A 17655-nucleotide genomic window follows, 5' to 3' on the forward strand; every position below is an offset into this window, starting at 1 on the left:
CACTTGCTGCTTTTGCAGAGGACCACGCAGAGGTTCCCGGCACCCATGCTGTACGGTTTACAACCCATGCCTACGCAGGCTGTGGAGGGCCACACTACTTTGAGTCATTCTGGGAGCAGAGGGCACATCTGCACAACAGCTGGAGAAACTCAAGCCAGGGTGGCTGTGTGCAATGCCCAAGCACTTAGTTTTCTGATGCCCTTTTTATGGTTATATCTCTGTGGAAATATTGCTGCTTGGTGGCCATCCCGGAGCATGACTGAGAACTGTGACTAGACCCAAATTCCTAGCCGCTAGACAAACTCTCTAATGGTAAGCACCGTCACAGGCCAGTGTACTCAATGACATTTCCTTTAGTAAGAGGAATAAGATTTGACTTCCTTTAAGATGGACGGTCCCCACAAAGTCCTGTTGTTGAGTCTCTTGGCTGTCCAGGGTACTGAGTCCTCAACCACATGCAGCAAACTGGGCCCTCGATCAGGGTGGATCTGAATAGCCTAGTGTGTGTCTATACCCAGGGCCACTTTGGAAACAAAGCCTGGGAGTACAGTGATGGACAAGACACGCTCCTTTCTTGAGGAACTGGAACCCAATGCAGACAAAGGGCAAAGGTGAGCACAGTGTGTTTGTAGACGAATTACTAAACAGTCTTATTAAATAAGAAACACAGAGCCAAACACAGGAGTAATAGTCGAAGAGATCAGAGCAATAGCAAAGAGCCACAACTAGCCTTATCTTGCCACCTCGCCACCGTCGCTTCCCCAGAGAGAGCTTCTTCCTGTCTAACCTGTGTTTTTATTGCCTTCCTGTTCTGCTTTCTCATTGGCTGTAAGCCCAGCCACATGACTTCCTCGTCACTGCCTGTCTATACAGACCTCCAGGTCTCTATGGTTGGTCCTGGGATTAAAGGCTGGTGTCACCATGCTTGGCTGTGTCCTTGAACACACAGAGACTCTGCCTGCCATGTGATCGGATTAAGGGCGTGGGCTACCGCTGCCTGACTTCTGTTTATGGCTCGCTGACCTGATTTCCAGGCAAACTTTATTAACATACAAATAAAATATCACATTTCAGCACAAATGAAGTATCACTACATGTGTTGATGATGGAACAGGGCTGGAGTGGGAACATGGAAGAGCCCACCAGAAAGGTTTGTGGGTGGCCATGTACTTGGTATGGACTTTGGGGGATAAGAGAAGCTATATACATGAAGTGGTAGGTAAGACTGACACCAGGAATCAGTGACAGTATGAACACAGGACCCAGACTGCATCATCCATGTGTGCACGCCAAGAACTGTAAGCGGGCAAGTGTGTGAGAACCACAGAATTCTCCTGTACTTCTTCCTTCCAGTCTGAGGACCCCACTGGAGACACAAATAAAGCCACAGAGAATTGGCTGCCATCTTCTGTATCCTGTGTCTCCTGGGGACCCTCTTCATACCACCATGGGCCTCTAACTCCCTTTGCTACTCTTGGCCAACAAGTCCTTTCCCTGGGTCCGCTCTCAGTACCAACGCAAAATCGCCCCCAGTTAGGTACAATCTATGGATGGTAGGTAACATTCACTCTTCACGGGGTACTGTAACTTATCCTGGGTAAGATGAACCCCAGTAAAGTCCTTCTGTAAGTGACCATGGTCATGGTGTTTCATCACAGCCACAGAAAAGCGACTAATCAGAAAGTGAAGGGGAGCAGCCCAGAAGTGGAGTGGAGGAAGAAGGGAAGGAGTGGCCACTTAAGAAAGCAGGAATCGGCTGGGCAGCAGTGGTGCACGCCCTTAATCCCAGCACTCGGGAGGCAGAGCCAGGCGGATCTCTATGAGTTCAAGGCCAGCCTGGTCTACAGAGTGAGGTCTAGGATAGGCACCAAAACTACACAGAGAAACCCTGTCTAGAAGAAAAAAAAAAAAAAAAAAAAAAAAAAAAAGGAGGACTTGAGAAGAGTTGAGAGAGGCAATGTCCCGGTACTGCGATGTCCGGGCCAACTTGTCACCCATGTTCTAGATGCAGGGTCTCTGATCCTGCCTCCAGTGAGTTTTTTTTTTATTTCTTTGTTCATTTGTGTTTCAAATAATCTTCTTACATGGTTTTGCTGAACATCCCCCAGTGAGCAGAAGTTGTCGGTCCCTGGAAACCCCAGGAGCTCTGGGAGTCAGAACTGATGATGTCTAAGTCAGGCAAATTAAATCGCACATCCAAGAGAGGAGCCCAGACACTGCATTTTTAATAAGTACTAGGATGGAAATTCCAAGTGCTGCATGCCTGCTTTATTGACTTATTCTTAAATACTGGTTCTGCACAGATTTTTCCAGAAAGTCCCAGACTTGGGGACTTTCAATAAATCTCATGACTCTGATTTGATCTCAGTGTCATGAGCTTTTAATATGTCATGTCTGTGAATCTGGGGTTGAGAAGCACTTAGCTAAACTCCGTTTAGGAGGAGGATGACAGATTCTGTGATTTCTCTAAAGTCTGTCCAGACTATTAAGATCCAAGACCCAAGCTCAACATTAGGACCAAGCAGAGCAGACAGGAGGATGTCAATAACCGAAGAATCTCAGCCATCCCAGCATCTCAAAGACCAAACCTAGCAGAAAAAAATGGTTTCATGTCAAGACGCCTTTGTTTGGTATGTAAATTCTGGAAACTAGAGATTCCATTCATGGATATAAGAGAAATGGCATCATGACCAATTTTAGAACTAGTTTTGGTACCATTTTGCAATAACAACATGTATAACAAGAGGGAAAAGTGAACCCTCTGTACATGCCCTAATTAAGAGGAAAGTAAGCTTCCTCTGTTAGGAACTGGATGGCCACAGGAAACTCAAGCGAGACAACTTCTTCAAATTAAGCCCACTCCAAAAGGAGTTCTGTCCACTTGGGGATGTAGGTTTTTATCACTTTTTCATTTCCTGTGTTTTGGCGTGTTTCTGAGGTGGAGGAATTCCAGCTTGATCTTTTTTAATCCAAGCATTGAGCGCTATAATCAGGTCTAGTGAACAGCATGGAGGGCCCTTAAATATTTGTGACAGCAGTTCCCGGATGTTGAGAAAACACAAAGACTCCGGTGTCCCACTCCCTTTCCGTCTTTGACGTTTGGACTCCTTTGAAAAGTGTTTAGTTGCAGCACGTTTCTCTGGACAGCAGCATAATGGCTTCAGAGAGAACAGACGTGAACCTGCTTGTAAATGTGCCGTCAGCCAGCACAGCATGAGCCCCTTCCCCCAGCCGAAGCCTGGCTATGGTTCCTCCTGTTTTTGCCCTCTGGATCGAGAGATTGCTCCACACGCAACCCCCTGAACCCAGGGCATTGTGGAGCTATTGTGCCACCACACAGAGGCTTGTTGACTATTGATTAAGGCCTAGAATTCTATAAACAAAGACATCTCAGGAGCTCTTCTGAGTGCTCATGGTCTATGCTTGCAATGACATCAACTCTAACCATAAAGTGAATCCCATGTGCATCATTTAGTAATGATGATGCACATGGGATTCACTTTATGGTTAGAGTTGCACATATAAACCTGCAGGGCTTAGATATTTCTGTTCCCAATTTGAGCTTAAAGAGGAAAAGTAAAAGGAGGAGGAGGAATAGAATAAAGAGGAGGAAGAAGAGGAAGAAGAGAAGGAAAAGGAGGAGAAAGAAGAGGAAGAGGAGAAAGAGGAGGAAGAGGAAGAGAAAGGAGAAAGAGGAGGAGGAAAAAGAAAGTGAGAAAGAGGAGGAAGAGGATGGGGAGGAAGAAGAGGAGGAGGCAGAGAATTTAAGGTTAAACTTGATTGAGTCTGCAAAGTCTATTTCCCATAAGGCCCATTCTTTGGTTTCAGATAGAGATTATTTGGGGCAACAGTACTCAGCCTAGCATACCACATCTGCACCCTTTCCCACCAGAACCCTTTGGATCAGAGACCTCACACTTAAATGTACAGAACCTTATCTGCTTTGAGTCAGCACCACAAACTTGCCACATCAGCTCATTTCTTAAATGGCTGATCAGAACCACAGAGCTGATGAGAAAAGGGAAAACGGACAGTGGGCTGCAGGGTAGTGAGAGCAAACCAGCAGAATCCTGACCACTTTGATGGGTTCTTGTCAGCTGTAGTTGTTACTTTCCTTGTTGCCATGACAACATACCTGCCGAAAACACCCTAAAGAAGGATGGGTTTGTGTGGCTCACAGTTGGAGGGAACACAGTCCATTGTGGTTGGGAGGCAAGTGACTAGTGCAGGGATCCCCTGCCCCATCTTCTCACATCTTGGTAGACAGGAAGCAGGAAGCAGACAGGAGGTGGGGCTGGTCTATAAAACCTAAAGTCTTCCCCTCCAGTGACCCAGCAAGCTCCCTCTCCTCAAGGTTCCACGACCTTCCCAAACAGCGCCCCTAGCTGGGGACCAAGTGTTCAACACATGAGCCTATGGGAGACATTTCTCATCTGGACCACGGTAGCTGAAGTTTTCTCCAGTCCTGCCTGGCCCACTGTCAGGACAAATCTCTCTCACCTGCCAGTCCTGCAGCCGCTCAGACCCAACCGAGTAAACACACAGAGACTTATATTGCTTACAAATGGTATGACTGTGGCAGGCTTCTTGTTATCTAGTTCTTTTATCTTAAATTAACCCATTTCTATTCATCTATACTTTGCCACATGGCTCGTAGCTTACTGGTACTTTACATCCTGCTCCTCATCTTGGTGGCTGACACCATCTCCTCCATTCTCCCTTCCTGTTCCCCCAATTCTCCTCTTTGCTAGTCCTGCCTATACTTCCTGCCTGGCTACTGGCCCATCAGTGTTTTATTTATCAATAAATCATAGTAACATATATTCACAACATACAGGACATCCCACAGCAGACCACAGAAGCAACTTTTGTTCATTAGATCCTAATTTAAGACATTACTAACACATGTAGAAACCACAAGGACCTACAAAACACAGCACTCCCTGCATTGGCATGGCTAACACAAAAGGACTAGAGGGGGATGCCCATGCCTAATTCATTTCACTGCACAGGTCCTGGGACTCTGGAGACCATAATGTGGCTGGGCCTAAGGACACTCAGAAAAGTGTTAAGAGCACCAAATCAGGAGGCAGACCACTGGGCTCAATCCTGGCCTTACCATAATGGGAACACTGGCCAGGTGGACAGTTTCTCTGTGTTTCAGTTTCCAATCTGTAACGGGTTGGAAAGATGCCATTTTGCAGACTTCTCACAGGGAGCAAATAAATTGGTTGGCAATAGATGTAAATCTTTTGGACCCTGGTGCCTGATAAAACAGACCATCATTATTGTTATTAACATGGCAATTATTATATGAGATTCTTGCCAGCCAAGAATTCCTTTCTAAAAATTTGGTGTGTGTATGTGTGTGTATGGGGGTGGGTGGGTGGGTGGGTGGGTGGTGGTGGTGGTGGTGGTGGTGGTGGTGGTGGTGGTGGTAAGATAGCTCAGCTGGTCAAACTGCCTGCCACTAAGTCTGACAACCTGATGCTCAGGATCCATGTGGTGGAAAGAGAGAACCTGCTCGTCATAAGTTGCCTTCTGACCTTCACACATGCACTGTGACATACACACATACACACAAACATGCACACAACTAATTGAAAAATAAATAATAAATAAATTTACTGGGATAGGATCTTAGCATGTAGAGGCTGGCTGTGAACCCCCTAAGAAGCCCAGGTTAACCCTGACCTCTCTATCCTGCTGGAATTATAGCAAGCACCACAGAACCCAGGCGAAATCCAGTGTTCTCTTTGTCTCTCATTCAGTTCCTCAGGCTCCCATCAGCACAAGAGGAAAATAGATGACGGTATGCGGATGTTGGTTCCAGAACAAGTTTTAAATGCATGTCCATTGTCACCTACATATAGCTGCCCCTGGGGTGGAGATATGGACCTGCTGAGTGCTGTGTGGGGAATTCTCAGGGACTGAACATGATAGACACGTTTGCACCGGACTGTGATGAATGTGTTGTGGGACTTTTAGTTCTGTGTCAGGTGCCCCTTTCTGGTGGTAGTGGCCCAGGCTGTCTTGGGTCCTGGGGATGGACCCAAGGGGGAAAGTGAGACCTGGATAGTGATGGGAGCTCTTGGTGTGGTTAAGAAGGTAAAAGACATAGTAAAGATTCCCAACCAAAGCTGTCAAAGGCTTCAGTTTTCTGTGATACATGGGGGCCTCTGCTGGGTTCTCAATCGTTGCAAGGTAGACATCAGCCAGGAATAGTTGATCATGCTCTAATCATGAGAGGATGCATCCATGCCTGGCATCTGGGCACCACAGCTGTGCAGACTTCAGAGGGAAATAAAAGGAAGGCTGCACTTTGGAAAGGCACTTTTTCTGCTCTTAAAAGAAAAACCTTGCTGTGGGGAGGCAGTCCACTGTTAACGTGCTGGCTTTGTAAGCCTGAGGCCTGAAGTTTAGAGCCATAGAACTTACAAAAATGCCAGGTGGGCGGGCGGGCATGGCAGCATACCAGCTCTGGAAGCTCTGGAAGGCAAAGACAGGATTGCTGGGAAAAGCTGGCTAGCAAGACTAGCCATATTGGTGAGTCTTGGGTTTGATTGAGAGAGCCTGTCTCAATAAATAAGATGGAAGAGTGATCAAAGATGATTCCTGACAGACATCAACCTCGGGTCTCCACATGCATGTATATGTATGTATCCCCCCACACACTAAGTATGCAACACATGTATACACACACCGCACATACCACATGAAAATGGAAAAAAGACCCAAAACATCAAAATAGTCCTTGTTCCTGGATGTTATTTGCATGGTTTCTAGCTTTGGGAGAAATCCTAAGGGTCTTTGCTGCCTGCGGAGTTCTGTGCCCGGCTACTAGGTGAGAGAGCTCCAGAGAAGTCAACATCAGAGACTGGAGTCTGTAGGAAAATTCTTTCTCAGAGTGCCATGTTGAGGAAGGGGCAAGAACCACTGGAAATCAGTCACACAGAGACCAGCTTGCCAGCCTCTCCTGTCTGATCTCATTTGTTGGGAATGAGTGCTCTATACAGCTCAGTTCTCTGAAGTCCCCTCGGGGTGGAGGTAAACTTGCCTGTTGGACACTCTGTTGAGGAGGAACATGAGAGGGGCGGATGGGAGAAATGCCAGCACTCAGTTCTGTCGCTCTTGTTGCAGACAGTCCATCAACCCCGACCCACCCTGCTGAAGGCCACGTGCTCTCAGAGGGAATGCATTTGAAAACCCTCCCTGGGGCTAGACCAACGGCTCAGTGGTTAAGAGTCCTTGTTGCTGCTTTTTCAGAGGACCCTGTTCAGATCCCGATGCCCATCTCCAACAGCTCACAGGCGCCTGGAACTCCAGCTCCAGCAGCTCTGATGCTCTCTTCCAGCCTCCATAGATACTCACATACACCATGGGTGCATGCATTCACATGGGCATATCCACCCAGACAGGCACATGTACACATAAATAAAACTCCTGAAAATGAAAAAAGATTCAACATCAGCTTCATCTGGTGCTAGAGAGATAGCTCAGTGATTAAGATCAGTTGCTGCTTTTCCAGAAGACTGAGCTTAGTTCCAAGCACCCACACAGGACAGCTCATAGCTCTCTGTAACTCATGCTCCAAGAATCTAATGTCCTCTTCTGGCCTCCACAGGCGCTCACACACACACACACACACACACACACACACACACACACACACACACACTTTGTTGTTTGTTTTTTGTTTTGTTTTTTGAGACAGAGTTTCTCTATGTAGCCCTGGCTATCCTGGAACTCACTCTGTAAACCAGGCTGGCCTCAAACTCACAGAGATCTGCCTGCTTCTGCCTCCGCAGTGCTAGGATTAAAGGCCTGCACCACCACTGCCCAGCTCACACACATTTTTTAATAAAACTCTTCAGGGCAGTTTTCTCCATCACCCTTAACATACCACTAAGCACCAATATGTGTTTGTTGAATAAAATGGACTGGACGTATACTAGCCAAAGCTAAGTGCCATAGAGATTAAAGTGCCGCTTTTGGTGATTATCCAGGCTGAAGGAGGTGGAATCACAGCCCAAGGTTCTGTCCTTGTGATGTCCTTAAGGAGCAAGAGCCCCAGAGCCCACACTCCTTGTTACTTGAGTTTTATCTACAGAGCTCATAGTCTCTAAAGGCAATATATCAGCACCCTCTGAGTCTCTCTTCTAGCTCCAGCCAGCAGATGGAAAGGGAGAAAGGGGCGGAGCAAAGGCCATCAGTCATTCTGAAATTCAGTCACATCACTCTGGTCAGGTGGTCAGCCACACTCCTGAGACTCCTGAGACTCAATGTCTGTGCCTCTCTCCTCAGCCTTTGCATTCTTCCTTCATTTTGTGGATATTTAGGTTCAGGCATTTCTTGAAACACTGAGTCAGGTTGGTGGTTTCTGCTGGAATCAATCTTGTATTCCTTCATGGGCTTCTGGCCTGGGCAAAGGGGGTAACTCTGAACAAACAAATCATTAACATGATGTGTGCTAAGCTATCATAACATGTACAGGCAGAGTCCCTTCTACAAGGTAGAAGTATAAGAAGGTGGAGTATAAATACACCTTTATGATCTAGAATGCAAAGGCATTGCTATCAATCCCTTCTGTCCCTATCACAAGGACCAAAACAACAGAAGAATGTATTTTGGATGAGCACAAATCATGCAGGTGTAACTGGAGCATCCTCAGAATGGGCAGCTTTCTGGTCCATGGGGATGTCCAAGCATAGACCAGCTGATTATATGGATGTACAGAATGTTGCGTGTGTCAGACTTTGTGGTGGCTGTAGGTCTTGGTTTTAACCTGATGTCAAGGTTCTGCCGTTTCCAAAGGCTCTGATTCTAGAGCATCTCATCTTGGAAACTCCAGTTCAGCATTTATGAGGACCATGGAAGGTACAAGGCATTGCTCTGCACAGATGTTAGGAAAACAGAGATGGATACAACGGGTCCCTTAAGTCAGCTGGGATGTGGCTGTAAGCCCAGAGTCTGCTCCTTAGCGTCCATGTTCTTTTTTGTTTCTCTGTGCCCTGGGCTTCAGGCATCTGCCCCTTCTCTTTTCCAGGCTGGAATTGACGGGGAAAGCATTGGCAACTGTCCTTTCTCTCAGCGTCTCTTCATGATCCTCTGGCTGAAAGGAGTCGTGTTCAACGTCACCACTGTGGACCTGAAAAGGTAAAGGACCGTACGTTCATGAGGGAGCACCCAGCACAGGGAAGATTCAGGTGGGATGAGAGGAAGCCAGTGCCATCCTCTGGCTCCAGGCAGCCTCTGATGGAGTCCATCCCATTGCCCACAACTGTTCCCAGAGACCAGGGCACAAAGGAGGTTGAAAAAGTCAGGACCTCCCTTGGGGCTGTACTTCACTACCAGGACTGTCGAGAACTGATTAGCAAGAAGAAGAAAAAAAGAAGAAGAAGAAAGAAAGCATATGGCCACTCAATGAGAGTCTGTCTCAAAGATGGGCACAGGCATCTAAAAGCACAATACTTATTACAACAGCACAGACATTGCATTTGTGGGACGCTGGTGTGACAACTGAGTGCTCAGGGAATTGGAATCCAGACCATTGCTGATCCTTCACCTTCACTCTTAGAATCCACAGTATGAGGGTTCTAGACCAGAGACCTACCTGCATGTAGAGGTCCTGAAAGGAAAGAAATGGCTTGATTGTGTCTGTTCATTTGAGCTTCAGAGTATCATTTTATTCGTATTTATTTATTGTGCCGATGCCCAAACTTGGAGTCTTGTGCATACTATTCAAGCGCTCTACCACTGAGCTATAGTCCCAGTCCTCTGACTAGAAGTCTTGAATCCTAACAGGTTTCTTACTCCACTGGGGCTACCAGTGCCCAGAAAACCTTTACAGCATCCCTCTGCCCACAGTGGAAAAGCATCCCAAACAGTTTATGCTTTTTACAATTCTCTCACTGCTTCTCACTGTGTCCCATCAGCCTGTAGGCTGCTGGCCTACCTCTGGCTGCTCTTGCTCCCAGCTGGGAGGTTTCTTCTGTGTAGACAGGCTTCTCTTCCTCATCTCTTCAGAACTGCAGAGTACCCACCTCCAGGCTCAACTTCAGCCCCAATTCCTTGGTAAGGCCTCTGTACCCCGTCACTCTCCGGAGTGGCCTCCCTTTAAACTCACCTAGCTCCTATTATCTGGGATTAGGCATAACCATTATTTAACATTTCACACAGTTATAGCATCATCCACAGTCCCAGTGCTTTATAAGCATGGAGGGCTTTCCTGTGTAAAATCCTGTACTAATTCATAAGGGAAAGTCCATGACTCCATACTATACAGAAAAGCTGACACCGACCCACCAAGGTGACCTGTCCCACGTGCCCAGCTAGAAAAAGGCTGCTACTAAGATCCTAGTTTTAGTGCAATAAGGGAACATGTGTCTGCCATGCAGCTCATGTCTGTAACAACTGAAAAGAGCCGACTCCAGAGCCTGGGGAGGAACTTGCTTCCACAGAGACCAGAGTCTTTAGATTCTCACCTGTGGAGCTCTCTGGAGTTTCCAGCTGGAGCTCAAGCTGGGGAAGGGAGTCCCTCCCACATCTTAGGGATGCCTCTGACTCTCTCTCTCACATTACCAGACCTGGTCCTGCCAACACCTCTCTGAGGCAGGCTGAATGAGTAGCACCATCATAGCTTACAGTACCATCTACATGCACATATATTCTAATTTCTAGGTATCTAGAATTTCTGGTATCACCGTTGATTGGCTGAGTGATCTTGAACTTTTCTGAGCCTCAGTTTCTTTATCTGTCCAATGATGATTAAAAAAGCAATGCTTTCATAATCCATTGGAATGCTGTTGAGGGGTTAAAAAGGTCATGCCTTTATGTTTGGGGTTCTACTTGGCCTACTGCATGAACTTGAAACCCAGCAGTAATGTGACATCTTAGCAATGTTCCTGTCCCCATGTCACTGTCAATCCAAGGAGCTAAAGAAAAAAAAAAAAAAAAGAGGCACATGAAATAATTTACAAATCAGATCTGGAAATACATAATTCTGGAATTTCAATTCTAAGTGCTAATAAGAGGTCCACACCTAGAGAAGGAGTGTGACTGGCCAGCAATCTTTGGACAATGCCCAGCTAAGCTTCAGAAGGCAGAGGGCCATGTCCCCACGGTGTCAGAATCCAGCAGTCAAAGTGTATTCAGTATCCCAGAAACAAAACCACACCACCACCCTATCAGCAGATCGCTGTATCTTTAAGCCACAGTGACTGCTCAAAAATAAAGCCAGTGAGGACTTCCGTCCTTGCCGGTGTCAGCTGCTAAACAGGAGGAACCGGCAAAGAATGTCCTCTCTTTATGGGAGGGGAGGGACACACACAGAGTCAACAAAGGCTCTAAGTAAATTAGATTTTAAAAATACTTGGAGTCTCAGTTGTCTGTGTTCCAAGTGTCACAGAGTGAGTCTGGAGAGCGGCCTGTTGGGAGTGACATGGGAGCAGCATGTCATTGAAATTCTTCTTGTCCCCTCCCTAACTGATTAGGTCAGGAATTTGTCTCATTACAGACGCCTCTGCCCCTCTCGTTGACGTCTTACAATGCCTCCACCTCATATTTTCTGCGCCAGTGTCCACAGGAATGTTGCGAACTCAGAGAACACACAGGGCAGTGGATACTTCCCGGGCCCAGAGACTGCTGCCATCAGCCCCTCCCTCCCTCCCCAGTGCCGCCCTCTGGTCCCCCACTCTCTGTTCCCCTCCCTCATCCATCCTTGCTCTCACCTTTGACAGCCTGGCAGGAGACGTTGCAGAAGCACACTATATCACTGGCAGGAACAGAGTCAGGTCCCCCTTGTCGCTGTCACCAAAGGTACTCCTCGGTGGCCGTCAGTAGGCTGTCCAGCACCAACGGGGTCCACACCAGGCACTACTGAGGGCAGAGTCCAGAAAGTTCAGTCGGTTACTTGTTCACCCGCTGGACGTGTGTTCCACATTTCCCCGACTCTTCTCCAACATCTGTGCCTCTCTGGATCGTGGGGCAACTTCAGCACCTCCCTGTCCCCACTGTGTGCCTCCGAGGCAGTGGGGTTCACTGACACTTGGTTGTGACTGTGAGCAGCATACCCAGAGGCCTTCTTTCTTCATTGTTTTGGGGTGAGGAAGTGGGAAATGAGCCCAGGGCTTCGCACGTACTAGGCGCACGCTCTGTCGGAACCCCAGCTCTCTCTTTGCGCTTTCTGCTTTGATATGGTGTCTTGCTAAGTTGCACGGACTACACCTTGAATTCACCCTGGGGCTCTGGCTGGCCTTGAACATGAGATCTTCCTGCTTCAGCTCACCGTCTAGTTGGGGTGATGGGCCTGTGTTCTCTTTTCTGAGGGACCGTGAAAACCGGTGGCAAAAGGGATCAGCTTCCCCACGCACAGGCTGCATTTACTCAGGTCCTGTTAGAAGAATCAGGCTCTAATTCCTGGGAAATTGATCATTTATTATCTGAAGTGCCCCTAAATGCTCTCAAAGTTTGTTTTAAAAGATTCCATTTCTGACTTGGGAGATTTGAAAGTGACATATATTGAACAGAGTTTTAAAAATACTTTACAAAACAACTAATTTTTAGTAAGATTAAAATCATAATAGTCATATTTTAAGAACATTTTGTGCTCAAATTAAGATTAAAAACAGCAAAGGTGAACTCTGGTGGATTATTAACAGGTTACCAGTAGGACAGCCTCCTCCTATTCTCCCACATGCAGTGGAAAGCTCAAAACTTTCATAATTGGGTTGGAGGTTTTTTTTTTAATCAGTATCAGGCCAACTTTTGATCTCTATTTTCACAGCTAAAATCATTCTGTTTTTTTTTTATTTAAAAATTTATTTTACATGTACGAGTGTTTTACTTCCATGTGTGTTTACTTTGTGTGTGCACTACGTGAAGAGGCCAGAAGAGGGCATCAGTTCCTCATCAGGTCGGGTGTGTCCTTAACCACCGAGCCGGCTCTTCAGCCCCAGGGTGTTGATTTGCCGAGCCTGGAATTGTGTGTTTCGTTAGACTGATTGGTGAAGCAGGGTTTAGAAGCACAGCCCCCGCACAGTTAAAGCAGGGAACTAATTTACAGTCACCATGATTCCCTCCAGATTTTTCCGGTTGTGTTCAGCATCATCTTGTGAGGTCCCTCTGCCATTTCCTTCCCCCAGATGAGTTTTCTGTGTCACATCATAGGCCTGCAGAGCTCGATGCAGCTTCTACTGTCTTATCCCCCCTTACCACAAACCTGGTTATGCTATGGGCATGCTGATGAGCGCCAGACTGGAGTTAAAGGCATCTCAGAACGGGAGGGCCCCTGGCTCCCGCCATCCCCTGAATCTCACTCTCTCCGCAGAAAGCCAGCCGACCTGCACAACCTCGCTCCTGGCGCACATCCGCCCTTCCTGACCTTCAACGGGGATGTGAAGACTGATGTCAACAAGATAGAAGAGTTCCTGGAGGAGACCTTAACCCCTGAGAAGTAATGAACTGATTCTTTGCAGAGCTATGGGAAGGGAGAGGGGTAGCTGTGGGAAGGCAGATTCCCAAAGGGGCTCCATCACTTTGGAGCGGGGCCCTCCCCTTTTCAGCCGTGTGGAACGCCAATCTCAAAGTGGGTCCACTAAGGCCAGATGCCAGGAGGTATTGCCAGTCAATTCCTACACAGAGTGACTTTAGGGGCCCTGGGGAGATCATTAGCTCTTCTTCATCCATTGGGCCTGTTTTCCTGACTCTAGCTCACCATCCCTGGAAAAACTCGAGATGGGGCAGACTCCCTCATCTTCAGAGGTGAGATGTAAGGTGACGTAATGACAGCAGACCAGGAAAGGGACAGCTGGCTCCTGAAACCACACCAGGAGTCACAAGTCTGACCAAGTCACGGGTAAACAGACAAATACTGACTGGGACAGGCAGGTGCCAGAGCTGAAAGACCTCCCAGGGGCAGATTAGCTGCTACTGATCCAAGAGGAGAGAAGAGACACAGTCTAAAAGATGCTGGAGCCTAGGCCCATTCCTTGGAGAATACTGTAATCAGAGATTAAAGCAATCATACCTCATTGTTTGAAACCTGGCCCTGCTTACAGAACTCAGCGTGGACTCAGGGTAGCCAAGGTAAGATCTTCAGCAAACACCTTGGACATTCAGCTCTAAGACTTGCCCTGGGGGCTGGGAAAGGAAGTGGTGTGAAGGGCCAAGGACATAACTCAGTTGGCGGGTGCTTATCTGGCACGCGAGAAGCGTGAGAAGCGCTGAGTTCAATCCTTAGCTACACACAAACCAAGTGTGTTGGCACACGCCTGTATTCTCAGCCCTCGGGAGGTAGAGGCAGGAGGCTTTGAAGTCACTCTTGGGAGTGCAGGAAGTTCAAGACTAGCTGGGGTTCGTGGGGATCTTGTCTAAAATGAAAACCTCCATAACAAATAGGCTATAGGTTCAGAGTCAGGTAGAGGGGCGCTAACTGGTAGCGGTTCAGGCAAGACGGAAAGAAAGGCTCGGCCGAGGGAGGGGAGCCAGGAGACTGGTAAGGACAGTGGAATGGGACCACCCACCACCCTCTGTGTTTCCCGAAGTTGTGTTTACCTGTCAGCGTGTCAGGCACCACACTCTCCGAATCATGTCATCCTCTCATCAGCCCTGGGACCTGGGAAGAGGGCTTATCCTTACCCTCGTGTTTTTATAGTAGCACCGTGGGATAGCCCACGGCAACCGATGATACCTTACAGTTGGGAAATTGCTCATCTCTGTGGTGCTCTGATGAAGCCCTGAGCAAGGACATGATCTCCCTTGGGGACATCCTACGTCACCACGCTAGGACAGCTCGCTGTTTTCACACTGAAGCGGAAGCTGCCTGCAGCCCGTTGGAAGCGGCTGGGTATAGACTTTCAATAAGGGCATTAGTTCAATTAGTGCAGCCACACACAACACCCAGCAGGCCACAGCCAGAAGCCGCAGATGTCTGTGAACAGAACGCCAGTCAGCTACTAGGGTGGAAGTGTCCTGAAGGGGCCGACTCCTCTTTCTCGCTCCCCTGGGACTCAACCTCATTTGCTGTTTGCACTGCTCGAAAATCCCACGTGCATAACTGTTTTCAGTAACTCACGCGAAGTCCAGACATCGCCTGGGGAGGTTAATCCTGTCTCCTTGGAACAAATCCTTCCGTGCAGGAATGTCTTCCACCCAGTCTGCCAAGGAGGACATGTCCACATGGTTTTCTGTCATGCTGATAGGTGGGATAGGCCTGCTCCCTCTGCCAGGGGACATTCGTGTCACCTTGACCCATCCCATCTCTGCTCTTGGCTTCAGGCCTCCTCCGTGAAAGAATATGTCCCCACTCAGACAGTTGCCATCCTGGTTCTTCACAGTCAGGTTAGCCAAGACCCCTGGCTCTCACCACCTCAGCCAATGTCCACAAGGGGCACAAAGACCCTGGGATTATGTACATTTTTTGAACATTCTTCCTGAAGAAGGTCATTATCAGATTCATTTTTTTTTTTTTTTTAAATCAGGTTGTAAAGTTTCAACAGTTCTAGCAGGACCTAGCAGTGTTGGGCGCGACCATTCCAGCCTCTCCCTGATGCTCACCCACGCTATGGGTGCTGAGCATGCTGCGTCCCACCCAGGCCTTTTCTGGACTTCAGTTAAGTGTAGGAGGTGTGATGAAGGGCATTCCTGCCGTGCCAGTCACATGCCAATCTAGACAGTAGGTCCTCAGGGTTGATAAGTGAACTCCTCCAGAGGCCTCTTAAAGTAAGGACCTTAGTGACAAGACCATCCAGGGTCCGTCTACGCCTCTGTGCCATCAGGTTGGGGCAAGGGCCGCACTTACCGGCCAGTAAATATCACCAAGCCAGTGCCTCAGTTTTCAGCTCAGCGTCCTGCCAGTCTGCCCTCAAGCCAGCAGCGCGGCCAACCTCCCCACTAACTTGGGCAGGCAGGTGGGGTGGCGTGCATCCAGAGGCCCATGCCATTCTGTTGCCTGGACCTCTGCTTCTCCAGGGGGCAGCAAAACTCCCTGTTTCCTGATGCTGCGGAGCCATGTGTTTTTCATCATGCTGCTGTTTGTGAAAACTGCCAGGGAGCCAAGACTTTTCTCCCTTAGTTTTGTTTTTTAAAGGAGAGGAAATCGCATACAAATACTTCAACACTTTTAAAAAAAAATTCCATTTGGTTCCACGGAGCAATTTGGTGTCACGACGAAGAATCCTAGTTTCTAAATGAGACTAACATCCCTCCTTTCTGTGGACCTATTCAGTTAATGCTGAGGGGAAAAGTACAGGAGCTCATGGAGAGTTATTATTGAGGCATACCTGGCCCTTGCCTGTGGTCTCCATCCCATAGCCAGAGTGTCCAGGATGCAGAACTGAGAAGCATTGCTGCCTAGCAACCAGTTGTACATCCTGTGTGGCTTTAGGCAAGGCTCTCTCCCTCCTGGTGTGATCATCTTGGAAATGAAGGGGTGACACTCTATGTCCTCCAAGATCCCTTCCAGCCCTAAACCTGTGCCTGCATGACTCTCACAGCGGACTTTCCTAGAACTGACTGTTTTCAAATAATCGTAGTGGGTAGAAATTGGGATAAGAATTCAGGGGTGAAGGGGTCAGTGACATGGCTCAGCACTGAGTGTTTGTCTTGCAAGCCTGAAGACAAGAGTTTAGAAACTCACTTAACCATCCGGCCGGCAAAGCTGGCTGCCTGTAATTCTCTCCTTGGAAAGCAGAGGCAGGGGATCCCCCAGAGCAAGCTGGTTAGCTACATTAGTCATACTGGGGAGCTCTGGGTTTGACTGAGAGACCCTGTGTGAACAAATGAGAGTAAGATGGAAATTCAGTGTAATGGGAGATGATTCCAGACATCAATCTCGGGCTCCCTATGCATGCACACACATATCCACACAGGCCAAACATAAAAACATGAATACATACATGCACATCTCTCTCTCTTTCACACACACACAGACACACACACACACAATTAAAGAAGGAAAGCATAGAATTCAAGAGGCTGAATATGTCACACCATCAGTCAGGCGATTAAATGGTGTGCCAGGCCATCAGTCAGCTGGTCACATGGTGTGTCACACCATCAGTCAGGTGGCAGGCATGCACAAGGCTCCAAATCGAGGCACTGTGAGTACATTGTTTTGTTAATAGATAGATAGATAGATAGATAGATAGATAGATAGATAGATAGATAGATCTCTTGCAGCAAAAGAGCAGGATTGTGTTCTCCTGTCCCTCTGAGAGGTAGAGACACAGCTTCAGAGGCTCCCATAGGATGCTGCATGGCTTGAATGTGAGTTCTGGAGCCTGTGACTTGGTTTCATGTCTATGCTGCTAGGTAGTGCTCTCGTGTAGTAACATGAGGTGCAGTGGCTTATTAGGACTAGGGCGTTTGCCACCTAAGCAGAGTCTCAGTGGATGGTGTGGCCCTCTTCCACCTTGTAGCCACATCTACACAGCCTCCAAGGTGGCTTCAGCAGAGATAAGAAAAAAGAGGGCCACACACATTGCTTTCAAGGACCGGAGCCATGAGGAGTTACATCACTCTACTCCACCCGGTTCCATTGGCTAGAATCTAGTCACATGACCACAGTGTAACCCATTGGGAAATGTAGAAAAGCCCATGGATCCTTAGTAAGTATGCACATTTGCTGCTACAGGAACATTTAAAACAGAACAGACA

The 17655-nt window shown here is 47.9% G+C and overlaps 1 protein-coding gene and 1 long non-coding RNA gene across 2 annotated transcripts in view; one reads left to right on the forward strand and one right to left on the reverse strand.

Moving 5' to 3' along the window:
- The window catches only part of Clic5 (chloride intracellular channel 5), a 96862-nt gene that overhangs the window by 42320 nt on the left and 36887 nt on the right, over nucleotides 1–17655 (forward strand). Inside the window, exons 2-3 of the mRNA XM_028890694.2 lie at nucleotides 9047–9156; nucleotides 13328–13453. Of these exons, the coding sequence (XP_028746527.1) occupies nucleotides 9047–9156; nucleotides 13328–13453 (236 nt within the window). The remainder of the gene's footprint in view (nucleotides 1–9046; nucleotides 9157–13327; nucleotides 13454–17655) is intronic.
- LOC119086819 lies at nucleotides 10698–12762 on the reverse strand. The gene is made up of 3 exons (XR_005090182.1): nucleotides 11730–12762; nucleotides 11372–11426; nucleotides 10698–10934 (listed from the first exon to the last, which is right to left on the reverse strand). It is a non-coding gene; the product is annotated as an uncharacterized LOC119086819 (long non-coding RNA).

Source organism: Peromyscus leucopus, chromosome 16_21 (assembly GCF_004664715.2).
Source record: "Peromyscus leucopus breed LL Stock chromosome 16_21, UCI_PerLeu_2.1, whole genome shotgun sequence".
NCBI classification, from domain to species: Eukaryota; Metazoa; Chordata; class Mammalia; order Rodentia; family Cricetidae; genus Peromyscus; species Peromyscus leucopus.